The 27,281-nt window shown below is 38.3% G+C and overlaps 1 protein-coding gene and 1 long non-coding RNA gene across 2 annotated transcripts in view; both read left to right on the forward strand.

Annotated features, from left to right (window-relative positions):
* LOC132013875 (uncharacterized) overlaps window positions 1-27,281 on the forward strand; it is a 422,962-nt gene that overhangs the window by 178,477 nt on the left and 217,204 nt on the right. The window lies entirely within an intron of this gene.
* Window positions 1-27,281, forward strand: part of DCHS2 (dachsous cadherin-related 2) — a 258,187-nt gene that overhangs the window by 133,723 nt on the left and 97,183 nt on the right. Inside the window, exons 3-4 of the mRNA XM_059394233.1 lie at window positions 12,320-12,551; window positions 26,835-27,071. Coding sequence (XP_059250216.1) covers window positions 12,320-12,551; window positions 26,835-27,071 — 469 coding nt within the window. The remainder of the gene's footprint in view (window positions 1-12,319; window positions 12,552-26,834; window positions 27,072-27,281) is intronic.

Consider the following 27,281-nt stretch of genomic DNA (forward strand, 5'->3'; position numbering starts at 1 on the left):
AAGCTTACAAAGCACAGTAACAGTTTTTAGCTTTTAAAAAACCTCTTTTTAAATTTGATGTACCTTTTTAGAAAACCATTTTATTTTTTTTCTTTGACACAAAACCTGCTTAAAAATAGTTGTCTCTCCTTCCCTTACTTTGCAGTCTTTCTTTGACCCATTTTTTCTGTCTAACCTCTCTAATAAATTTGGGGCGCCTGGGTGGCTCAGTGGGTTAAAGCTTCTGCCTTTGGCTTGGGTCATGATCCCAGGGTCCTGGGATTGAGCCCTGCATCGGGCTCTCTGCTTGGCGGCGAGCCTGCTTCTTCCTCTCTCTCTGCCTGCTTGTGATCTCTCCCTCTCTCTCTCTCTTTCTCTCTCTCTGTCAAATAAATAAATAAAATTTAAAAAAAAAAACCTCTCTAATAAATTTACTTTTGTGAACATGATTTCTTTTGTTCCACATCCTGGCATTCTGTATGTCCATTTTATTTACCTTCTCAGTGAACTTGAAATGATTCTTTGGATGTTGCCGCTCTTGACTTTAGTGATACCACAGCTTACTGTTTTGTTCTATTTTGTTTTTCTTAACAAATTGGACCCTCATTTCCCTTCCCCTTTGCTCACTCATTTATGAACTCTAGGAAAAAAATGCAAGAACAAAGAGAACTGCAGCCCACAAGAGCGAGGCGATATGAAGAACAGGTATTAATACTCTACAGTTAAAGAGCCATAGAACACAAGAACAGAGAGAATGGGTAGCAGACAATGGCCAAAGTAGAAATCAAAATAATGGCAGAATTTTTTTCTGATTTGTTGATTGCCGTAGACAACCAGCCTCCAATATCATATGCAAGCTTGGTCCTTTCCCAAACTACTCCCAATATCCACAGCATGCCTTGAAGGGAATGGAATTCAGGTAGTTTGGTTGAGTCTCTTACTATAATGTTTTTTTGAAGCTTTTTATTTAAATTCCAATTAGTTAACATTCAGTGTAATATTAGTTTCAGGTGTACGATACAGTGATTCAACAATTCTATCCAACACGCAGTGCTCACATCACAAGTACCCTCCCTTAATCCCCATCAGCTATTTCACTCATCCCCTACCCCTCCCAACTCCATTCTGAAGTGATTCCCATTCTCTTTTTAGTTTTAATCATTTAAACTTTAAAGATTGATTTATTAATTTTAGAGAGAGCACAAGTGGGAGAGGCAGAGGGAGAGGAAGAGAGACTCTCAAGCAGACTCCCCAGTGATTACAGAGCCTTACAAAGGGATATATATATATATATATATATAATAATTTAAAAATTAAGGTATTAAAGTTATGTCAAAATCAACCATGACTTGCTGATAGAGAAAGAATAAGACAAAGTTAAGAAATATTCATGGATAGAATTTATGGGGTGTATTACCTGTTCCAAACTTAACAGCTTGAAATAACAAACACTTACTGGCACACAAATTCTGAGGGCCAGGCATATGGAAGCAGCTTAGCTTGGTGCTTCTGACTGAACATGTCTCAGAGGCTGCATTATCAGGATAGTCTTGAGGCAGGTGGACAGAGGATTAGTTACAGAGAATTCGAAGGTGGACACTATAATGGAAATGAAGAAAAATGAGTTGAGATTAGCTTTCTCCACACTGTGTTCTGTGAGATACTTGTTTCCTGTTCCTTCCAAAGAGGGTTCTGTGGTTAAATAAGAATGGGGAACACCGAGGGAGGAGTCAAGATGGCGGAGAAGTAGCAGGCTGAGACTGCTTCAGCTGGCCGGAGATCAGCTAGATAGCTTATCTAAAGATTGCAAACACCTGAAAATCCATCGGCAGATCGAAGAGAAGAAGAACAGCAATTCTGGAAACAGAAAAACAACCACTTTCTGAAAGGTAGGACCGGCGGAGAAGTGAATCCAAAGCGACGGAAGATAGACCCCGGGGGGAGGGGCCGGCTCCCGGCAAGCAGCGGAGCAACCGAGCACAAAATCAGGACTTTTAAAAGTCTGTTCCGCTGAGGGACATCGCTCCAGAGGCTAAACCGGGTGAAGCCCACGCGGGGTCAGCGTGGCCTCAGGTCCCGCAGGGTCACAGAAGGATCGGGGGTATCTGAGTGTCGCAGAGCTTGCGGGTATTGGAACGGGAAAGCTGGCTACAGAGACACAGCCGACAGTAAGCTCGCAGCTCTGTGTTACCTTGAACCGGTCGCAGGCTCGGTGAGCTCGGAGCGCGGCTGGAGGTCAGGCAGACGGGAGTAACTGGGCGCTGTTCTCTGAGGGCGCACTGAGGAGTGGGGCCCTGGGCTCTCGGCTCCTCCGGGCCGGGGACCAGGAGGCCGCCATTTGTATTCCCGTCCTCCGGAACTCTACGGAAAGCGCTCAGGGAACAAAAGCTCCTGAAAGCAAACCTGAGCGGATTACTCACCCCGGCCCCGGGTAAGGGCGGTGTAATTCCGCCTGGGGCAAAGACACTTGAGAATCACTACAACAGGCCCCTCCCCCAGAAGATCAACAAGAATTCCAGCCGAGACCAAGTTCACCTACCAAGGAGTGCGGTTTCAATACCAAGGAGAGCAGCAGAATTCCAGAGGAGGAGAAAGCCAAGCACGGAACTCATGGCTTTTTTCCTGTGATTTTTTTTAGTCTTGCAGTTAATTTAATTTTTTCTTTTTCATTTTTTTTTTCTCGCCTTCGGGTAAAATTTTTTTTTAACTGTTACCTTTTTCTTTTTTAACGATTTTTTACTAGTTTATCTAATATATATATATTTTCTTTTTTACATTTTTCTTAGGTGTTTTCTTTTTTAAAAAATTCTTTTCTTTTCTTTTCTTTTTGTTTTTTTTTTTCTCTCTTCCTTTTTGAACCTCTTTTTATCCCCTTTCTCCCCACTCACGATTTTGGATCTCTTCTAATTTGGTTAAAGCATATTTTCCTGGGGTTGTTGCCACCCTTTTAGTATTTTACTTGCTCCTTCATTTACTCTTATCTGGACAAAATGACAAGACGTAAAAATTCAACACAAAAAAAAGAACAAGAGGCAGTACCGAAGGCTAGGGACCTAATCAATACAGACATCGGTAATATGTCAGATCTAGAGTTCAGAATGACAATTCTCAAGGTTCTAGCCGGGCTCGAAAAAGGCATGGAAGATATTAGAGAAACCCTCTCAAGAGATATAAAAGCCCTTTCTGGAGAAATAAAAGAACTAAAATCTAACCAAGGTGAAATCAAAAAAGCTATTAATGAGGTGCAATCAAAAATGGAGGCTCTAACTGCTAGGATAAATGAGGCAGAAGAAAGAATTAGTGATATAGAAGACCAAATGACAGAGAATAAAGAAGCTGAGCAAAAGAGGGACAAACAGCTACTGGACCACGAGGGGAGAATTCGAGAGATAAGTGACACCATAAGACGAAACAACATTAGAATAATTGGGATTCCAGAAGAAGAAGAAAGTGAGAGGGGAGCAGAAGGTATACTAGAGAGAATTATTGGGGAGAATTTCCCCAATATGGCAAAGGGAACGAGCATCAAAATTCAGGAGGTTCAGAGAATGCCCCTCAAAATCAATAAGAATAGGCCCACACCCCGTCACCTAATAGTAAAATTTACAAGTCTCAATGACAAAGAGAAAATCCTGAAAGCAGCCCGGGAAAAGAAGTCTGTAACATACAATGGTAAAAATATTAGATTGGCAGCTGACTTATCCACAGAGACCTGGCAGGCCAGAAAGAGCTGGCATGATATTTTCAGAGCACTAAACGAGAAAAACATGCAGCCAAGAATACTATATCCAGCTAGGCTATCATTGAAAATAGAAGGAGAGATTAAAAGCTTCCAGGACAAACAACAACTGAAAGAATTTGCAAATACCAAACCAGCTCTACAGGAAATATTGAAAGGGGTCCTCTAAGCAAAGAGAGAGCCTACAAGTGGTAGACCAAAAAGGAACAGAAACCATATACAGTAACAGTCACCTTACAGGCAATACAATGGCACTAAATTCATATCTCTCAATAGTTACCCTGAATGTGAATGGGCTAAATGCCCCTGTCAAAAGACACAGGGTATCAGAATGGATAAAAAAACAAAACCCATCTATATGTTGCCTCCAAGAAACACATTTTAAGCCCGAAGACACCTCCAGATTTAAAGTGAGGGGGTGGAAAAGAATTTACCATGCTAATGGACATCAGAAGGAAGCAGGAGTGGCAATCCTTATATCAGATCAATTAGATTTTAAGCCAAAGACTATAATAAGAGATGAGGAAGGACACTATATCATACTCAAAGGGTCTGTCCAACAAGAAGATTTAACAATTTTAAATATCTATGCCCCCAATGTGGGAGCAGCCAACTATATAAACCAATTAATAACAAAATCAAAGAAACACATCAACAATAATACAATAATAGTAGGGGACTTTAACACTCCCCTCACTGAAATGGACAGGTCATCCAAGCAAAAGATCAGCAAGGAAATAAAGGCCTTAAACAACACACTGGACCAGATGGACATCACGGATATATTCAGAATATTTCATCCCAGAGCAACAGAATACACATTCTTCTCTAGTGCACATGGAACATTATCAAGAATAGATCACATCCTCGGTCCTAAATCAGGACTCAACCGGTATCAAAAGATTGGGATCATTCCCTGCATATTTTCAGACCACAATGCTCTAAAGCTAGAACTCAACCACAAAAGGAAGTTTGGAAAGAACCCAAATACATGGAGACTAAACAGTATCCTTCTAAAGAATGAATGGGTCAACCGGGAAATTAAAGAAGAATTGAAAAAAATCATGGAAACAAATGATAATGAATATACAACGGTTCAAAATCTCTGGGACACAACAAAGGCAGTCCTGAGAGGAAAATATATAGCAGTAAAAGCCTTTCTCAAGAAACAAGAAAGGTCTCAGGTACACAACCTAACCCTACACCTAAAGGAGCTGGAGAAAGAACAAGAAAGAAACCCTAAGCCCAGCAGGAGAAGAGAAATCATAAAGATCAGAGCAGAAATCAATGAAATAGAAACCAAAAAAACAATAGAACAAATCAACGAAACTAGGAGCTGGTTCTTTGAAAGAATTAATAAAATTGATAAACCCCTGGCCCGACTTATCAAAAACAAAAGAGAAAGGACCCAAATAAATAAAATCATGAATGAAAGAGGAGAGATCACAACTAACACCAAAGAAATACAAACTATTATAAGAACATACTATGAGCAACTCTACGGCAATAAATTTGACAATCTGGAAGAAATGGATGCATTCCTAGAAACATATAAACTACCACAACTGAACCAGGAAGAAATAGAAAGCCTGAACAGACCCATAACCAGTAAGGAGATTGAAATAGTCATTAAAAATCTCCAAACAAACAAAAGCCCAGGGCCAGACGGCTTCCCGGGGGAATTCTACCAAACATTTAAAGAAGAACTAATTCCTATTCTCCTGAAACTGTTCCAAAAAATAGAAATGGAAGGAAAACTTCCAAACTCATTTTATGAGGCCAGCATCACCTTGATCCCAAAACCAGACAAGGATCCCACCAAAAAAGAGAGCTATAGACCGATATCCTTGATGAACACAGATGCGAAAATACTCAACAAAATACTAGCCAATAGGATTCAACAGTACATTAAAAAGATTATTCACCACGACCAAGTGGGATTTATTCCAGGGCTGCAAGGTTGGTTCAACATCCGCAAATCAGTCAATGAGATACAACACATCAATAAAAGAAAGAACAAGAACCATATGATACTCTCAATAGATGCTGAAAAAGCATTTGACAAAGTACAACATCCCTTCCTGATCAAAACTCTTCAAAGTGTAGGGATAGAGGGCACATACCTCAATATCATCAAAGCCATCTATGAAAAACCCACCGCAAATATCATTCTCAATGGAGAAAAACTGAAAGCTTTCCCGCTAAGGTCAGGAACACGGCAGGGATGTCCATTATCACCACTGCTATTCAACATCGTACTAGAGGTCCTAGCCTCAGCAATCAGTCAACAAAAGGAAATTAAAGGCATCCAAATCAGCAAAGAAGAAGTCAAATTATCACTCTTCGCAGATGATATGATACTATATGTGGAAAACCCAAAAGACTCCACTCCAAAACTGCTAGAACTTATACAGGAATTCAGTAAAGTGTCAGGATATAAAATCAACGCACAGAAATCAGTTGCATTTCTCTACACCAACAGCAAGACAGAAGAAAGAGATATTAAGGAGTCAATCCCATTTACAATTGCATCCAAAACCATAAGATACCTAGGAATAAACCTAACCAAAGAGACACAGAATCTATACTCAGAAAACTATAAAGTACTCATGAAAGAAATTGACGAAGACACAAAGAAATGGAAAAATGTTCCATGCTCCTGGATTGGAAGAATAAATATTGTGAAAATGTCTATGCTACCTAAAGCAATCTACACGTTTAATGCAATTCCTATCAAAGTACCATCCATCTTTTTCAAAGAAATGGAACAAATAATTCTAAAATTTATATGGAACCAGAAAAGACCTCGAATAGCCAAAGGGATATTGAAAAAGAAAGCCAACGTTGGTGGCATCACAATTCCGGACTTCAAGCTCTATTACAAATCTGTCATCATCAAGACAGCATGGTACTGGCACAAAAACAGACACATAGATCAATGGAACAGAATAGAGAGCCAAGAAATAGACCCTCAAATCTATGGTCAACTAATCTTCGACAAAGCAGGAAAGAATGTCCAATGGAAAAAAGACAGCCTTTTCAATAAATGGTGCTGGGAAAATTGGACAGCCACATGCAGAAAAATGAAATTGGACCATTTCCTTACACCACACACAAAAATAGACTCAAAATGGATGAAGGACCTCAATGTACGAAAGGAATCCATCAAAATCCTTGAGGAGAACACGGGCAGCAACCTCTTCGACCTCTGCCGCAGCAACATCTTCCTAGGAACAACGCAAAAGGCAAGGGAAGCAAGGGAAAAAATGAACTACTGGGATTTCATCAAGATCAAAAGCTTTTGCACAGCAAAGGAAACAGTTAACAAAATCAAAAGACAACTGACAGAATGGGAGAAGATATTTGCAAACGACATATCAAATAAAGGACTAGTGTCCAGAATCTATAAAGAACTTAGCAAACTCAACACCCAAAGAACAAATAATCCAATCAAGAAATGGGCAGAAGACATGAACAGACATTTCTGCAAAGAAGACATCCAGATGGCGAACAGACACATGAAAAAGTGCTCCATATCACTCGGCATCAGGGAAATACAAATCAAAACCACAATGAGATATCACCTCACACCAGTCAGAATGGCTAAAATCAACAAGTCAGGAAATGACAGATGCTGGCGAGGATGCGGAGAAAGGGGAACCCTCTTACACTGTTGGTGGGAATGCAAGCTGGTGCAGCCACTCTGGAAAACAGCATGGAGGTTCCTCAAAATGTTAAAAATAGAACTGCCCTATGACCCAGCAATTGCACTATTGGGTATTTACCCTAAAGATACAAATGTAGTGATCCAAAGGGACACATGCACCCGAATGTTTATAGCAGCAATGTCCACAATAGCCAAACTGTGGAAAGAACCTAGATGTCCATCAACAGATGAATGGATCAAGAAGATGTGGTATATATACACAATGGAATACTATGCAGCCATCAAAAGAAATGAAATCCTGCCATTTGCAACAACGTGGATGGAACTAGAGCGTATCATGCTTAGCGAAATAAGTCAAGCGGAGAAAGACAACTATCATATGATCTCCCTGATATGAGGAAGTGGTGATGCAACATGGAGGCTTAAGTGGGTAGAAGAAGAATAAATGAAACAAGATGGGATTGGGAAGGAGACAAACCATAAGTGACTCTTAATCTCACAAAACAAACTGAGGGTTGCCGGGGGGAGGGGGTTTGGGAGAAGGGGGTGGGATTATGGACATTGGGGAGGGTATGTGCTTTGGTGAGTGCTGTGAAGTGTGTAAACCTGGTGATTCACAGACCTGTACCCCTGGGGATAAAAATATATGTTTATAAAAAATAAAAAAAAAAAGAATGGGGAACACCTCAGATTCTACCCCCTCTAAAAATGAGCATAGGGAAGGCTCTGGGTCCTGAGACACAGGACTCATTTGACTTGGTTATTTCAGCATTTCCTCAACTTTTTGAGTAAGGGACCCCTTTATTTATTCATTTTTATGATACTTTTTTTTAAGGATTAATTAATTTATTTTGAGAGAGAGAGAGAGCATGTGCATGTGCATGAATAGGAAGGGGAAGGCAGAAGAAGAGGGAGAGAAAATCTCAAGTGGACTGCACACTGAGCACAGAACTGGACATGGGGCTCGATCCCATGACCCTGAAATCACAACCTGAGCCAAAATCAGGAATCAGATGTTCAACTGACCTCACCACCCAGGCACCCCCAAGACACATCTTTTAATTGCTACCTCCAGTATCTCTTTCTTACACTTAGATTTGATCATGCCCCTTCATTAAGGACAGCAATAGTGTCCTTAATTTAAGGATTTGGGAAGAAAGCAGAACTTTCAATTTTATCCTTTTAAACTTCATTTTTGTAATGTTTTAATAGATAGACATAAAGCATTAATGCAGTAAATGCAAAATAAATAAATATGGAGGGTGTACATAGAATCCTGTGGTATACAGAATGAAGTTAGCCTGCCTCACATTAGTCAGGTTTCCTGAATCTGACTCTACGGACTTTTCTCTAGACCCTGCCTAGCCTCTCCCTGGACTCACCCACTAGTGTACGGACCCATGGCAGAGAATCTGTTTAAATGCTACTACATTTTCTAGGATATCATTTTCACCTGAAATAATTGTTTGGAAGTCTTTTTTAAAGAGGTTTTTGTTTGTTTGTTTGTTTGAGCAAAATCTATTTGAATCTGGCCTCACTAAATCAGAAGTGGTTAACAGCAGTTCATTGTCAAGAACTTGGGGAAGACTTTTATAGAGAAGAAGCAGAAGCAAAGCTAGGAAATGATTTGATTGACTATACTTTAAGTGGTAAGATGCTATTTCTCTTCACTGTCTTTGAGGCTTTGTTGTCCACTGGAAACTGGACTAGATCCTGAACTCTTCTAGTTTCTTTAAATATCTATGACTCTTCAAACTAACATTTCCAATATTTTCCCAGCCCTCTGAGGTTGAAACACTAACAACAAAGACTGCCCGTGAACCTCATTGGAAGGAACCATACTGGGTCCTCTTTGATTCCCAGATGGCAGCCAAATTTAGGGCCTTGAATGTCGGGTCCATATCTCCCCATTTCAAAAAGCTCCTCCACACTCTTGGAACAGCCCATCAGCTAGAGATATGTGTTTGTTGAGCACCCATCTAAAGAAGTCCTTCAGCATTGACATTTTTCTCCACACTAAATGTTCCATGATGATAGTTTTGCATGACAAGAGAATTATACAATACAATTTGATAAGATTCCAAATGTAAAAGAAATAATAATAGAGGACGCATAGTATCATAATATTTGATTAAAACAGGTTGTTTTAATCCAAACTGTTTCATGGTGCCATAAGCCCAGTTGTACAGTGTTTGTCACATAACTGCATAGATTCTAAGTCCCTTGTCAACTGGACTCGGTCTTCCTTTTTTCCTCTAAGATTGAGTCATGGTTGGCATTGCCCTTAGCAGAGTGTTTCAACAAGACCTTCATGAAAGGTAGAATGTATACCATAGCAGTACTTTAAAAAGTCTAATTTAAAAGAAGTTACCATGGACTTTGCGAACAGATGAATATCTGGTCCTGTTCCAGATCTGTAATTTATAGTTGCATTTACCTTGAACAAGTCACTTAGTTTCTTTGCTTTGGTTTTCTTATCTGCAAAAATGAGAGAAACTATAAATGTCTTAAAAAGTGTATTAAAACAATTGAAGGAGAAAATCCACAAAATACGCTTAACACACATTCACAAATGGTTATTATGAGAAAAAAAGCACCCCCACTAATGAATTCAACTATGGCAATTGGATTCCTACAACTGGAAACCTGAGATCGATCTATAGTAATTTCTCTGCAGAAAGATTCACTATTTATGAAAACAAGATTTTTCCTTTGTTCATTGAACATTTGACTTGTTTTTGACAGCATTGCCCGATTGAGGATCTTCGTGTATAGCCTAAGAATTAACATTTTTGTTTTTAAAGATCCTAAGCTGGAGCAATACTTCTTTCTTAACATCTTCCCCACTTTCTCATCCCTTCCTCAAACTGAAGTGACTTCTGGAACCCAAGGAGAAATATAAAAGGAAAGGGAAAGGAAGGACCAAAGTAAAACAGAAGGCAGAAGGCAGGCAGGATGGAGAATCAGCGGGTCTCTGTCAGGTGCCCTGCAGGACTCTATTGACCATCAGCCTGCAGCCCCTCTTTGCTGCCCTCCACTGTGACCTGTGGGCCATCCACGGCTGCTGCAGACACGGGCTGCCTTCTAAGCATGCGGGTGGGGGTATGGGTGGGAGTGTATGGGAAAGGACCCTTCCTTGCTTTCACCTTGGTTGCAGCCTGCCCCCATTTCTCCAGTTCTAGTTGCTAACAGACATGGTCTTGGTGCTTTATTCAACGTAGGACATGGAAAACCACTCTACTTTTGAAGGTGTATTTCCCCAGTGTTTTTTAGTCCCCAGTGTCTAGGGTACTTAGAAATGGTGTGAGAGCCATTTCCGGGTTTGTTGTTAACCTTATCCCAAATGATACTCTTTCTGCCCTCCCTCACCTGAAGCATGTGCTTCTTAGGATGGCTTCTCTTTGCTTCCTGCCAAACCTTTCTTCTCCAGAATCCTCTTTCCTCTTTGCTCAGTGCATCTCTGAACTGTAGGGGAGAGAGAGGGAAGGTGTGAGGGAGAGAAAGAGAGACAGAAAGAAGTGAGGGAGAAAGTCCAGGCTGCTGTGACTTACCAAGGATTTTTATCAAAGATCAAAGTATCTAAATATACCAGACAGAAATGGAAAATGGTGCTTTAAAGTAGGAACACATGTTTTACTTTAGAAAAGTAAAAATTGCAGAAGATTATTTTCTTCTATTGTATTCTCTTCCCTTCTTCTGACTTTTAATTGGAGGCAACACAGAATAAACAGGGTGGGATCTACTTCTCACTATTACTACCAACTACTACTACTACTACTTTATGCCCTGTATTATCTTCCTAAAACTTGACTAATTCAGAATTCCAAAACAAATCTGGCCCCAGATATTAGAATAAGTACCTTCACCACCACCATCCACTCCAGACTTGATGATTCCAATAGCCATCTAACTGGTTTCCCTCCTTCCAGCCTTGCTCCCCTCCATTTAATTTTGAACTGTGTCGCTAGAGTGACAGAGAAAATCTAAGTCAATTCAAGCCACTCCTCTACTCAAAATACTCCAATAGGGCTTTCATAGGCCCATAGAGCCCTCCATGACCTGCCCCTGCCATCCCAACATCACCCCACTGGCTTTCTTGCTATTCCTGACAGGCTTGGGATCTACACTGTACTCCTGCCTCAGGGCCTTTGCACTTGTTCTTTCCTCTATCTGTTATACTTTTCCTCCAGATTACTGAAGTCCAGTTCCCTAACATAGGTCAGTCTTTAAATATCTGTAAGTAAGGCTTTCACTGACAACATTATCTACATTACATCTTCCTCCAAAATTTTCTTACCATCCCTCTTTAGCAGTTAAAAATTATCCTAGGGATAAAAGTTTCTTTTTTTCTCTTTGGACAACAGGAAAATTTGCCTTGAATATCTTTGGCCTGTAGTGTGAAATTATTGCTTCATAGGAGTTTTAAGTTACCACTTAAAACCACTTAAAAATATTTAAGTATTAAATATTTAAAACTTAAAAAATACTTCGTATTTAAGAATCAGCATTGTACAGGGCACCTGGTGGCTCAATTGGTTAAGTGTCTGCCTTTGGCTTAGGTCATGATCCCAGGGTCTTGGGATCAAATCCCACGTTGGGCCCTCTGCTCAGTGGGGAGCCTGCTCCTCCCTCTGCCTGCAGCTCCCCCTGCTTATGCTCTCACTCTCTCTTTCTCACTCTCTCTCTCTCTCCCTCCCTGTCAAATAAATAAGTAAATAAATAAAATCTTATAAAAAAAGAATCAGTGCTGAAGTACACTTACATGCTATTGCACGTGAACTCGTATCTCAAGGTTAAAAGTAAAATGAATATCTATCTATCTATCTATGTCTTTTTGTTGTTCTAAAATTCTCTTCTAGGATCTTTGTCAATTATTTTGCCATCTCAGTTTTTAGGAAAAATTAATTTGTAATTACTTCTCATTTATCCAACAGGGTGGACTAAGCGCCCAAGCTTTTGTTCGTGTGGAAATGGAGGATGTGAATGATAATGAACCTGTCTTTAACCCATCAACCTACATGACGAGTATTAGCAGCCAGACTCAGCCAGGCACCGAGATCCTCAATGTTCTTGCCACTGACAGGGATTCCGGGATATTTGGAACGGTGGCTTATGAGCTCATTCCCGGAGACCTGTCCTCCCTTTTTACCATCGACTCCACTACAGGTGTGTGTTCTCCGACCAGTGTTCCTCTGAAATCAACAGCTTCCACTTTACAGCCAGAGAATTGGCAAAAGTGATTTTTTTTTTTTTTATTAGCAGGGATGTTATGGGACTTAGTCACCTTCTGGAAGGCAGTAAGGTATTTTGTAAAGCTCCAAGGTTTCGTGATGACATGAGACCTGGATCTAAGATCGAGCCTTGTTTCCTACTGGTCTTATAATCTTTATTGACCTCAGTCTTTTTAACCTTAAAAGTAGTGTTATCAGTCCCTGCATTGTAAGGTTTTGTGAGGATTAGAGGCAGTAAATTATGAGAAACAGCTGACTGATAGCATTTATTTTGCAAATGTTCATTCACTCCGTTTGTACGATCTTGCCATCTAAGGGTGATTCCCATGATTTCAGTGTATTAACAGATAATTTAGTGCAGAGAGCGTTATGTGGAAATCCAAAGTAGATCCCTTTCTTGTACCCAGTCTGGCATTCCCTAGTTTCTTCGGATCTTCACTTCCTTGTTTTTAGCAAGATACCTAAAGTCCTTTTAATTCTCTAATACAGTAATTGCATATCCACCAAAAAGTCCAGTGGATAAACTGAGTCTTTTAGAAATAATCATAATTTAGGAAGTTATCAACCCCTTCTTATTCATTTATTGTTAGCAAAGTAATGTTTAAAATAGTTGATTACAGGAAAATCTAAAATTTCAAGTATATGACACTACATTTTAATACTTTTGAGATATTGGAGATGTTCCGGTCCCAAAATGATGCTGCAAAAAAAAAAAAAAAAAAATTAAACAAACCCCCTCATTTTTTTTTACATTTCTCTTTTTAAAAAAAAAATTAATTACATTTTACTTTATTGTAGTAAGAGCACTTAACATGAGCTCTGATGTCTTAACAAATTTGTAAGTACACGATGTGTTATTGTTGTCAACAGATACAATGTACAGCCAATCTCTAGAGCTTACTCATCTTGCTTAACTGAAACTTCATGTTCATTGATTAGCCACTTCCCAACTCCTCCCGCAGCAAGCCTCTTGCAACCACCACTCTGCTCTTTGATTTTATGATTTTGACTCTTGGAGACCTTATGTAAGTGGAATAATGTTATATTCGTGCTTCTGTTACTGGCTTCTTTCACTTAATATAATGTCCTCCAGGTTCTTCCATACTGTTGCATTTTGGAGGATTTCCTTCTGTTTTAAGGCCAAATACTATGCCACTGTATGTATGTACCATATTTTCTTTATCCATTCATTTGTTGATGGACAGCTAAATTATTTTTACAGTTTGGCTGTTGTGAACCTGGGAATGCGGATATCTCTTTGACATTTTATTTCTTATTAAAGCTTCTGGGTAGAATGCATTTCTGTTGTGATGAGGATAATGTCTGATGTTATAATAGACACTTTCTGTACATTGTCTTTATTGGATCTTCACAATACCCTCTGCAACAACCATATTCGCTCACAACAATCACTAATTTACATGGCAAATCTTATCTACCATGTTAGTTTGGCTTCTCACCCAACCCCAGGAGGTGGAGAGTCATTGCTTCTTGCTTGGAAGGTGTACTTGCATCTGATGTGTGTGACTGGGGGATTAGTTGTTTGCAACGGCAGTCTCAATAAGGCAGAATTTTCCTTGCTCAAAATAATCCATTGATGTGGCTCCTTTAACATTTCAAAGATCAGAAGAAAATACTTTTTTTTTTTTTTTTTTTTTTTAAGGAAATTAGTCTGCTTATCTTGGCATTTTCAAAGTCTGTCTAAACTCCTTGTCAAATTGTCAGGCCCTCTAGGACACGAGCATTGCCAAAAATATATAGGTCAGCCAGTAATCAGGGCACACGATCTAAAAACATTTAGTAGATTGTTTTTAAAAGACATCAACATGCTCATCGTCTAGTTTTCCCTGGAAGGGCTTGAAGAATGAGCTGTACTGTGTTTTGTTTTTAGAAGAGATCTCTTGCTGTTGCAATGGCTTCGGGAAGCCACAGGCTTCCATTCTTGGCCCGGGCTGTAAGACAAATGCCATTGTTAATCAAGGAGAACGCTTTACATGGGTCATTATCTAGGGAAATATCATGGTATTTTTTTTTTTAAAGCAAAGACCAAATTCGTAATGGAAGTAGCCTTGGGTTATTATTGTTGGCAGTTGTGATGCCGGTTCATTTAGGTTGAAGACGTTTTTCTAACAGTGCTCAGAATTTGGTTGCACTTAATCACAACTCATGAGAAATTCATGAGGCCTGGTAATGCTTTACTTTAACCTTTAGAAGGGAATTAAACAGCATCATAACTAGCTATGGGGAAAAGTTGCCTAGTGAACAGGCAATCTTCAGTTTGAACAGTTGAATTCAAGTTCATCTGTTGGCTGACTGCAGCTTTGAATACTTTTCCTTTTTTTTTAATGTAATATTTTATTAATTGTTTTTATTAACATATAATGTATTATTTGCCCCAGGGGTACAGGTCTGTGAGTCATCAGCACTCACCATATCACATACCCTCCCCAATGTCCATAACCCAACCACCTTCTCCATACCCCCATCTCTCCAGCAACCCTCAATTTGTTTTATGAGATTAAGAGTCTCTTATGGTTTGTCTCCCTCCCGATCCCATCTTGTTCCATTTTTTCCTTCCCTACCCCCCAAGCCCCCCACTTTGCCTCTCAAATTCCTCATATCAGGGAGATCATATGATAATTACATTTACATCATCCATAGTAGTAATGCTTCTGTAGTGGTAGTAAGGCCCTGCCAAAAAAGCTAATCGAATGGTGGTTGTTCTCAAAGAGTAGAACAAGTTGCTGTATTGGAACTTCTTCTGGACATTTTAACAATGTTCATTCTTCTGATCCAAGAGCATGGAATGGTCTTTCATCTTTTTGTGTCTTCTTCAGTTTCTTTCATGAGTTTTCTGTATTTCCTCAAGTACAGATCCTTTACCTCTTTGGTTAGGTTTATTCCCAGGTATCTTATGGTTCTTGGTGCTATAGTAAATGGAATCAATTCTCTAATTTCCCTTTCTGTATTTTCATTGTTAGTGTAAAAGAAAGCCACTGATTTCTGTACATTGACTTGTATCCTGCCTCGTTACTGAATTGCTGTATGAGTTCTAGTAGTTTGGGGGTGGAGTCTTTTGGGTTTTCCATATAAAGAATCATGTCATCTGGGAAGAGAGAGAGTTTGACTTCTTCATTGCCAATTTGGATACCTTTTATTTCTCTTTGTTGTCTGATTGCTGTTGCTAAGACTTCTAATACTATGTTGAACAAGAGTAGTGAGAGTGGGCATCCTTGTCATGGATCTGTTTTGTTATTGTTGTTGTTGCTGTAACCTATGCAAAGCTGGACTTTCTTCCTTCTGCTGTAAGATCTGTCTTTACTGAGGCTGCCAGTGTAAATGCAGAGTCAAGAAATTGCCTCTATCAATATATATTTGTAAAACAAATGAATAAATGACAGCTAGAAATAATTGAAAAGTGATTTAAATCCTTGTTACATATTCTTAACAAACTGCTAGGCAGTGTCCTTGATAACACAGAGCAAAATTTCATCTAAAATCTTCTTTCCACAGACTCCTGAGTGGCTAGTTGTTAAGTATCTGTCTTTGGCTTAGGTCATGACCTCGGAGTCCTGAGATCAAGCCCCGCATTGGGCTCCCTGCTTGGTGGAAGCCTGCTGCTTCCTCTCTCACTCATCCTGCTTGTGTTCCCACTCTTGATGTGTCTCTCTCTGTCAAATAATAAACAAAAATAAAATCTTTTAAAAAATAAAATAAAATAAAATAGAACCTTCTTTCTGCATTAGAGTGCGGTAGGTAATCCTATGGCTCACCTCCACTTTTCCTCACAATTCTCCCAAACTCCACCTGGCTAGCATTTTTCTATATATATATATGCTAAGTATACTAAATATATTTGTATTTATATATAGTTACATAATTCTATAGATGTATAGCTATATAGTTTTATATGAGAAGAATATTGAGAATTGATGAGCTAATTTATACATTGTCACTCCTTTGTGAATTACTCTAAGGGTCTCTCCTAGAGACGTTTATTCATTTGCTCACTGGTTCATTCATCCTTTCATTTTGATGCTTCCTCTATCAGACATGCTGTTTTCTAAGCTTATACACTTCGTGCTATATAGGTTTATGTTTTTCTGAAGCCAAGAGATTGCCCATTGATCTTTTTGTGCCACAATCAAGACTCATGCTTTAAAAATAGAGCTCTTTGAGTTTCTGTGTTCATCTGGTAAGAAAAATGTTTTGGAGAAAACTGAAGGGGGTGTGGTGATGTCATGGTTGTTTTCTCTTGTGGGTTTATCTTCCTGTTCTGTTTCTGGTTTTCTAAGTTTGTTGTTGGTTCAAAGAACATTTTTGTAAAATGTGCTTAGGCACCAGGAGAGAGATATTGAACTGAGCCTTCATCTCTCTTATTCTCTGTTTGTTGGGTTCCTTTGATGTGGGCATGAGGCAGACCACACTGTTTTGAGTTTTAAAAGAAGGAAACACAAGAGTCATACTTATTAATAGCTCTTTTTATGTTTTTAATCCCATTTTATGAACTGTATGTAGTTTTTTTTTCTTACATTGTTTGAAGTATTCTCCTTAGTAGCATGAAAAAAGTAGCTCTTTAGCTTTTGTGTTTGTCCTATTTTTTACACCGAAGCAAACATTACTGCTAACTCAGATTATTTTAAGGTGTCAGATTTCAGACATTTGTGTTGGTCATTTACAGTAGCCCATAACCTCTTTTGCTAGAACTAGCTGTGGTTAAATTCTTCTTGTTTACCTCTCTTTATAGAAGCAATTTAATGATACAAAGAAAAGTCAATTAAAGATCTAAAGAGTGTAGCTTATCTATTCAAGGCAGAAAATGGAAGCAAGTTCATCCTTTCAAGACATAATTACTCAATACCTATTATATACCAGTCACTGTTTGAAGTATTTGGTATACATCAGTCAGTAAGACAGATAAAAATTCCTGTTCTCAGAGAACTTAACGAAAGCTTATGTTGCCTTGCCTATTATCTGTTCTATGTTTAGTTGTGTACACAAACAAGATCCAAGTTTAGAATTACAGAAGAACAAGTAATTAAAAGGGTAACTGAGTGAGTTAAAGGCAGCTATTCCTCCTTGTTTGGTTCTAATCTTTTGTTTGTACAGGATGTGTGGATTTTAACGTGGGCTGTGAGTAATATAGCAGACTCTGTTTTTCTTTATTTCAAGGGCAGATCTTTTTATAATGTTAATTTTAAGCTCACATTTCATGACATGTAATGATTCTCATAATTCTTCATGATTGCCACTTTACTACATTTAGAACGTTTTGATATGTAGCTAATAAATTAAAACCACATCTCATTCCATAAGGGATGTAAGCCTTCTCATGCCAAAATAAATAAATAAATAAATAAATAATGACTTCCTTTTATTGGTAAGAGGCTAAAATTACTCACAAAACCTAATCAGTATGTGTTGCTTTTGTAGGAAACAAAAGCATATTTGGGAGTTTTCTTATTAATTTTTCCAGTATAAGTTCACAGATTTTTGCGAACACCATAATTCAGCTCCCTTATTTAGTGGAGAAAGAAATTGAGGGTGAAAGGGATTCAGTGAATTGCCTAAGGATACACAGTGAGTATATGGCAGAATTGGACTTAAACCTTTTCCTGTAACCACCATCTGTCCCTTATTACTCTGTCTCGGATGATAACATTTTTCAATATCTTTTCTGTCTATTGCCTATTTGAGCCTTACATCAACTTATGGTATAGGTAAAGTAGATGTTTTTGTGTCCATCTGCAAATTAAGAGAATAAAGGACTTCAAGTCTTAAGTGACTAGCTGAGGGAAACAGTAACAAACCTGACACTTGAATTTACCTCTTAAGACTTCCCTTTTAAGGCTCCTTCCATTATTATGCTTTTTTTTCCCTTTTAAACTAAACACAAAGCTAAGATAGAGTTTCATTGTCTCAACTAAATACGATAGAAAAATGTTCTATCATTGTGGCTTCTTGTATAAGCCTCTCTGAAATACCAAATTATCTCCTGGTGTATTTGCTCTTTTCAATTGGCTGCATAAAATTTAGTGGAATCTTCCAAAATGGATATGTTTTTCTTAAGAATCCTTTTCATTGTCATTATGAGACAAAGTTTTCAGTCCATTCCATTCCTTTCAGCCACTACAACTTAGTAACCCAGATTTGTGTATGAAATCGATAGCATAATGTCACTTATTTACTGAGTAAGTTTCTATATTTTCACAAACTGAATATAGGAATGGCATCATGAAAACCAATAACCAAAAAGGTATTGTTATGGACAACCCATAGTTTTGGGTCTGTCTCTGTTTTTGAGAAAACCACACTTACAGACTCCATGTTTGGTCATGATTATGATTCTGTGTGTTTGTTTGTTTGTTTGAAGTAGGCTCCATGTCCAGCATGGATCCAAGTGCAGGGATTGAACTCAAGACTCTGAGATCAAGATCTGAGCTGAGATCAAGAGCTAAATGCTTAACCAACTGAGCCATCCAGAGGCTTCTTGTACTTGTATTTGTTCTTAACTATCCCATAGTTTATAAGTCTAGTGGTGACACACAGGTTATTTTCTGTCTATGAATGACCACCTTGGTTAAGAGCATCTCATCTTTTTCAGGATATTAGAGTTTGAAAGTCAGTATTGCTTAATTAATAGAATTATATGTATGCTAGATTTTAATTAAGAGAGGACCTTTGAAGGGCATCTTGGTTCTTTCCATAGTTTGGCGACCGTGGCCATTGCTGCTATAAACATTGGGGTACAGATGGCCCTTCTTTTCACGACATCTGTATGTTTGGGGTAAATACCCAGGAATGCAATTGCAGGGACGAATGGAAAAGGAAGATGTGGTCCATATACACTATGGAGTATTATGCCTCCATCAGAAAGATGAATACCCAACTTTTGTAGCAACATGGACCAGACTGGAAGAGATTATGCTGAGTGAAATAAGTCAAGCAGAGAGAGTCAACTATCATATGGTTTCACTTATTTGTGGAGCATAACAAATATCATGGAGGACAAGGGGTGTTAGAGAGGAGAAGGGAGTTGGGGTAAATTGGAAGGGGAGGTGAATCATGAGAGACTATGGACTCTGAAAAACAACTGAGGGGTTTGAAGTGGCGGTGGGGTAGGAGGTTGGGGTACCAGGTGGTGGGTATTATAGAGGGCATAGATTGCATGGAGCACTGGGTGTGGTGAAAAAATAATGAATACTGTTTTTCTGAAAATAAATAAATTAATTTAATTTAAAAAAAAAGAAAAGAAAAAAAAAGAGAGGACCTTTGTCTTTAAGTTCTTTAATTAGCTCATCAATTAAAAAATATTTTATCCCAACACTTTTCTCTATTTAAATAAGAAATGACAAGGTAAAGACATAGGCAAACATTATGCACATTATAATTGGTATGTACAAACCCAAACACTCAGTAATTCAAGCATAAAATAACCAGAGCTCATGAACAACCAGTAAATGAATCAACTATTTTTCTAAAGTTAAAGTTTGTCCCCTGCACTGGTGGATAATGATAATGTGCAAGTGTCATGAAAAAAAAATGAGAGCCAAGTAATCACTGTACCTTAAAATATGAAAATATAAATCCATAAATTCTAAACTGACAAATATATAAGCAGGGAGAGCTATTCATTTTATTGACCATCTTCACATTTATTACATATATAAATATGCACATTTATAAGAAACATATATTATAGAGCTATATATAACATTTTCTGGCCCCTCCACTTTTAAAAACAATATTTATTTGAGAGTGAGAGAAAGCATGTAAGTGGTGGGCAGGGGCAGAAGGAGAGGGAGAGAGTTTCAAGCAGAATCAAAACAGAATCAAGGGAGAGTTTCAAGCAGAATCCAGGCAGAGCATGACTCAGAGCTTGATCCCATGACTCTGAAATAATGATCTGAGCAAAAACCAAGAGTCAGATGCTTAACTGACTACACCACCAGGCAGCCCTTATCCCTCAATTTTTAATAGACACCTCAGTTTATTAAAAAAATAATGGATTCAGAAGGACTTAAATGTGAATAATAAATCCATTAAAATCCTAGAGGAGAACTCAGGTAGTAACCTCTTTGATCTTGACCACAACAACTACTTGCAAGACACATCCTATGAACTATTGAGACTTTGTCAAAATAAAAAGCTTCTGCGCAAAAAGAGAAGGGGGTCAACAAAACTAAGAGGAAACCTGGGAGAAGATATTTACAAATGACATATCACATAAAGGGTGGGTATCCAAGAGCTATAAAGAACTTATTAAGCTCAACACCCCCACAAAAAATAATAATCCAGTCAAGAAATGGGCAGAAGACATGAACAGACACTTCACCAAAGAAGACATACAAATGGGCAACAGACACATGAATAAATGTTCCATGTCATTGGTCATCAGGGAAATACAAATGAAAGCCACAATGAGATACCACCTGTATCAGTTAGAATGGCAAAAATTAACAAAACAGGAAACAACAAATGTTGGTGAGGATGTGGAGAAAAGGGAACCCTCCTACACTGTTGGTGGGAATACAAGCTGGTGCAGCCACTCTGGAAAACAGTATGGAGGTTCCACAAGAAATTAAAACTAGAGCTACCCTATGACCCAGCAATTGTATTACTGGATATTTACCTCAAAGAAACAGACATAGTGAAAAAAAGAGGCATCTGCACCCTAATATTCATAGAAGCAATATCCACAATAGCCAGACTGTGAAAAGAGCCAAGATGTCCATCAACAAATGAACGAATAAAGATGTGGTTTATATATACAAGGGATTATTACCCAGCTATCAGAAAGGATGAATACCTACCATTTGCATCAACATGGATGGAACTGGAGGGTATTATGTTAAATGAAATAAAGTCATTCAGAGAAAGACAAGTATCATATGGTTTCACTCATATGTGAAATATAAGAAAGAGGGCAGAGAATCATAGGGAAGGGAGAGAAAACTAAATGGGAAGAAATCAGAGAGGGAGATAAAACATGAGAGACTCTTGACTCTGGGATACAAATTGAGGGTTAAAGAAGGGGATATGAGTGAGGGGAGTACAGATCAGAATATCTAAGAGCCTGAAATGTTTGTTTTTAGAAGTAGCCCAGGTGATTCTGATGCAAGTGGCCACAGGATATCTTTCAAAACCCTAAAGAGCCCTAGGACTTAGTAGAGAAATCTTAGACACCTAAGGAGGGCAGATCACTGGTGAAATGCAAGGAGTTGTTAGGAAAGGCTGACAAAAAGTCAGCAAACACGGATATAACCAAAGGAAGGAATCTAAGACCAATCAAGGAGCATCATGTAGCCAGTAGATTGTAGGAATCAAGGACCATAAGGATGGAGACAACTTCTGGTTGCTCATCTTTCATCTGGTGGTGGGGGTTATAAAATACTAGATGATTCTCACCAGAGATAATATGCTTTTAAATAGCAGTGTGACCATAGTACAGATATTTATTTTATTAGATTTCACAATTTATGTTATTGTGGTACATTTTGCTAGTAGTTTGAGTATTTATAACATTTTTAAAAAGATTTTCTTTATTTATTTGACAGAGAGATCACAAGTAGGCAGGAAGGCAGGCAGAGAGAAGAGGAAAGCAGGCTCCCTGCTGAGCAGAGAGCCTGATGCAGGGCTTGATCCAGGACCCTGAGATCAGGACCTGAGTCGAAGGTAGAGACTTACCCCACTGAGCCACCCGGGCACCCCTATAACATTATTTTTGTTTGTATCTTGGGAATCACATGTTCAAACTGCTTTATATAGATAATTTCTATAAAGCATGATATAACTTAATTTCAGCAATTTATTGACTTAAACACAGGTCTCCTAAATATATTCATTTGATGGTTCTAAAATTTCTATTGATAAATATCCTTGAAACTTTTTATATAAAAATCCCATGTTTAGAGAAGAGTTTTGGGCAGTTGTTTTCCAAGACACACATATTTAAGTCCAGTCTCAATCTTCACAATTATATCCATTTCCTATATAGGAAGGTAGTATATATATTTTTGTAACAAACATATCTTCTTTTTCTGGATATCTATCTATATCTATATCATCTATATCTATATCTATCTATATATATATTTCTAATTGCAAATTAACATGTGGTCTTAGTCCATTCAGGCTGCTCTAACAAAATACCACAGACTGGGTGGCTTAATAACAGAAATTTATTTCTCATAGTTCTGGAAGCCACAAGTCCGAGATCAAAGTCTGGCCAATTCAATTCCTGGTAAGAGCTCTTCCTGGCTTGTGGACAGTTACCGTCTCTCTATTTTCACATGGTAGAGAGGGGGTGAGCTCTCTGATGTCTCCTCTTCTGAAGATGCTAATCCTATAAGATCAGGGCTACACCCCTATGATTCCATTTAACCTTAATTACTTCCTCCAAGGGCAGCCATACTGGGGGTTAAGACTGCAACATAAGGATATTTAAGAGATGAAATTCAGTCCATAGCACATATGCTCGTTAGAACTATAGGAATATAAGTGATAGAAAATTAACTGTCCCATGATCTCAACCTATAGGAGATGATCTCTCTTGATTGCTGTTCAGATCCTTCCATGTTTTCCAGGATGCATATTTTTCTGTGTGTGCATGTGGGAGGATGGTGTAGGATACAAATAAAGTATGTTAGTGTTTATGATTATACTTTACATATTTTTCTGTATTTTTCCCATATAAAATGTAGCATGTAAAGTCTTTCTAGATGAAAACATGTACATTCATTCTTTTTAGATGCCACATTAATATTCTATCATATTAATCTACCACAATGGATTGAACCATTCATTTTTTTTTCTCATGCTGTCTCTTTAAGGGTGGGAACTCAGTTTCCCCTCACCCTCCCACCTTCCCAGATCCCAGTTTTCTAATTTTTAAAAATTCCAGGTTTTAAGTTCTACTGGTTATAAGAACCCATGAAAGTCAGCTCCTCTGGTTTTCAAAGCCAAATATTATGGGGATTCATCCTCCCCAGGCAGACTTTCTGGGGTGGGGGTCTATTTCTCTTGTCCTTGCCGTCACTGTCCCTCCCTCCTGTAGACAGTTCATGAGTCTGTTTAGTTCCAGATCATGTCTCAATACTTCCTGCCACATCTCTTATTATTAGAATACTAAATTATTGTTTATATATTTTCAAAATGTTGTCTTTTGATTTTATTTATAAATCATTAAGTAGATTAAGGAATACATGAATAAATAAGAGAGATAAAAACTTTAATTAAAATACCTGTTAAATTTATGATAAGCATGTGCACACAGGCCACTGTGGGATCACAGAAGGTGTATCTAAAACAAAGTGGAGGGTATATGAAGGTCACCTGCACCAGGAAAGTCTTGAGCTGTGCTTCAAAATGTGACCAGAAGTCAGAGAACATGAAGAAGTTGTTCTAGGAAAGGGGTACAAGCAATCTAAATGGAAAAGAGTAAAGTCTGTCCTGGAATTCATAAATAGTTCACTGTGTCTGGAACCAAAAGGACTGTACAGAGATAGGCTATGGAAGTGAAAAGGGCTCACTTACCAACGACTTGGTCAATGATAGAAAAGGTATTTGAACTTCACCCTGAAACCCTGGTGAGGTACCGACATGTCTAGACTTGGATTTTAGGAAGATTATTATAATACAAGTATGAAAAACGGTTCAGAAGGAGACCTCTGAAGTCGGAAAGACCAAATTGTGGTCTAGTGGAGGCAGACAAGGTGCCTCCTTAGTGCAGTGGGCAATGCATCAGTCTCATGGTTGAGGCAGACATTAACCTTTTCATTGTCATAATTATCAAGAGTGGAAAATGGGTGAGTCTGGTGGTGGATATTAAGGACGGCACATATTGCATAGAGCACTGGGTGAGGTGCATAAGAGAAATTTTAAAATATTCTCTATAATTGGAACTGAGTCAACTCTAGAAGAATATATACCCGGAGAGCAGGGATGACTAGGGGTAGAGGTTCTTTTCATTTATTTCTGGAGGCAGACACTTTTGCATTATTTGAATTGTTTTTTTAACCAAGCATAGACTTTAATAATAAAGAAATTTTAAAGCTCATCAATAACAGATGGTAACAATCTGACATAGAAATTTCTGTGATAATCATTGAGTGCTTGGTGGATCACCAAATCAGTATGAACCCAAATTTTAATAAGGCTGCTACACCTGGTATAATAATACTTGGTTACACTAATATTTTACAAGTATTCTAATAAACAGTGTTTATACTCTTTTTTTTGTAATAGTCCCATTGTAGCTGGAACCATGTGTTCACTGATCAAACTTGGAGCGTGTTCAGGAGAAATGAACCATGAACGAAAGGACTTAAAATAATGTTAGATAAGGAACGGCTACAGAAAATAGGGACACTCTGCCCAGGGCAGGCTGGACAAGATATTTGACCTCAGTTACTGATGGTGTGTTATGCCAAAGAGAAGTAAAACATGTTTCATTACATTCCTAATAGAAATAGAAATAAGGGATTAGTGCTGGAAGAGGACAGATTTGACATAAAAAAAGAAATTGAATGGCTATCCTCTTTTTTATGGCTAGAAAGCCAACAATTAAGATGTTTTGGCTAGCTTCTCATAAACTGACAAAAATTGCTGTATTCCTTCATTCAGCTTATAGTTACAGCCCAACTGTATTATGATAGATCCCACAAAGTTCAGCTACATTTATTTGTAAGGAAATTCATGTGATAAGTTTGCGTGGTTTTTTCTTTCTCATTAAAAAAACTAACACATTCATTTTTGAAATTGGCTATGTTATATCTGTTTTCATGTTTTCAGATTAGCACATGAAAGGGTGGTGTTCATAATATTAAATAGTTGGTTTTCTCAGCATTACTGGATCCTTCCCCAACTTAACCATTCATACCTTCTCTTCTCACCCACCCTATGTACAGAAGCCTAACTTGCCACTCTTGTCCCCATATTTTAGCAGTTTTTTTGTTTTTAAGATTATTTATTTATTTAGAGAGAGAAAGAGAGAGAACCTAGTGAGCAGGGGAGGGGCAGAAGGGGAGAGAGAGAAGCAGACTCCCCATTGATCAGGGAGCCCAATTTGGGGCTCAATCCCAGGACCCCAAGATCATGATCTGGGCTGAAGTCAGTTGCTTAACAGACTGAGACACCCAGCCCTCCCACGCCACCCTGTACCATGGTTTTAACACTGATTCAAGTTTTCTTACCCACAGCCATCAACATTATATCTTATCATCAACAAAGATGGAGCCAGCTAATAAAGAGGGCTGTCCTACACCATCTAGTTCAGGTCAGGTGTCAAATAACTCAGAGGATGACATTTTAGTTTCATTCTGTAGATTTAGGATCCTGATCCCTGCTTAGATTGTGATCACCCTAAAATCCTCCATTAGCTGAGATTAATTTGGATTATGGTGTATATTCGGCCATCCGATCACCCTGGGCTGGTAATATGGTTGTTAAGACCTAACAAAGGAAACACAATTTATGTTTACTGCTGAACTGATATACTTTCAGTATCTCTAATATTTAAGCTCTGGGGAAATATTACTTACCTGGTGGAATTTGGACCATAATTTTGCAAATATGCTCAAGCTTTTGGATTGGAAAGTAGATGCATTAGGGTTCTCTAGTAATGAAACCAATAAGAGAGAGAGAAAGAGAGAGATAATAAGAAGATAGATAGAGGTAAATGTAAAGAGATTTATTATAAGGAATTAGCTCATGTGATTATGGAGGCAATCAAGTCCCAAGATCTACAAGTGAGTTGGTCAAATGGAGATCCAGGAAAATCAATAGTGAAGTTCCAGTCTGATGCTTGTAATCTCAAGATTTAGGAAGAGCTGATGTTTCATTATAATTCTGAAAGCAGGAAAAAAAAACAACTAATGTCTCATTTTGAAGGGAATCAGGCATGGGAAATTGCCATTTGTCAGGGAAGTATCAGTCTTTCTGTTGTATTTAGGCCTTCAACTGGTTTATGGAGCCCCATCCACATCAGGGAGGACAATCTGCTTGAATTAGTCTACATGTTTAAATATTAATCTCATCCAAAACACAATCACAGAAACATGCAGCATAATGTTTGACCAGAAGTTTAGGCACCCTGTGGCCCAGTCAAGCTGACATAAAATTCACCCTCACAGTGGGGTTAGCAGATCCAGGGTGACTGTTGCTCATCAGTGTTTACTGCATGTTCTCTGTTTTTCAATTCTTTTTCTCTCCTACCCAGGAATTATTTACTTAACGTCAACTCTTAGTCTTTTGGAATCAACTACACTTTTGTTGATGGTCTGTGCTCGTGATGGTGGTGGGCTCACATCTGTCATTAATGCTGACATCACTATACACATTCTTCAGACAACTCTGGCACCCGCTGAATTTGAAAGGCCTAAGTATACTTTCTCAGTTTATGAAGATGTACCTGAAGACAGTCCTGTGGGAACAGTGAAAGCGAAAGAGTCCTTGAGTAAGTATTTACTTCTTGTGCCTTGTTAAAATCCATTATTGGAACACTTCCTGTGTTTTTCTTAAGTTGTGTAATCATGACTAAATCTTTTCCTTTCTCCATGCAGAAAGAATGGAGACCACACGATCTGTGGCTCACTCTCTGTACTTTCAACATTATTTCTATCCTACAATTTTTCCTAATCAAAAAAGTAATAGATACTTTTGAAAA

Source organism: Mustela nigripes, chromosome 1 (assembly GCF_022355385.1).
Source record: "Mustela nigripes isolate SB6536 chromosome 1, MUSNIG.SB6536, whole genome shotgun sequence".
In the NCBI taxonomy this organism is placed as follows: Eukaryota; Metazoa; Chordata; class Mammalia; order Carnivora; family Mustelidae; genus Mustela; species Mustela nigripes.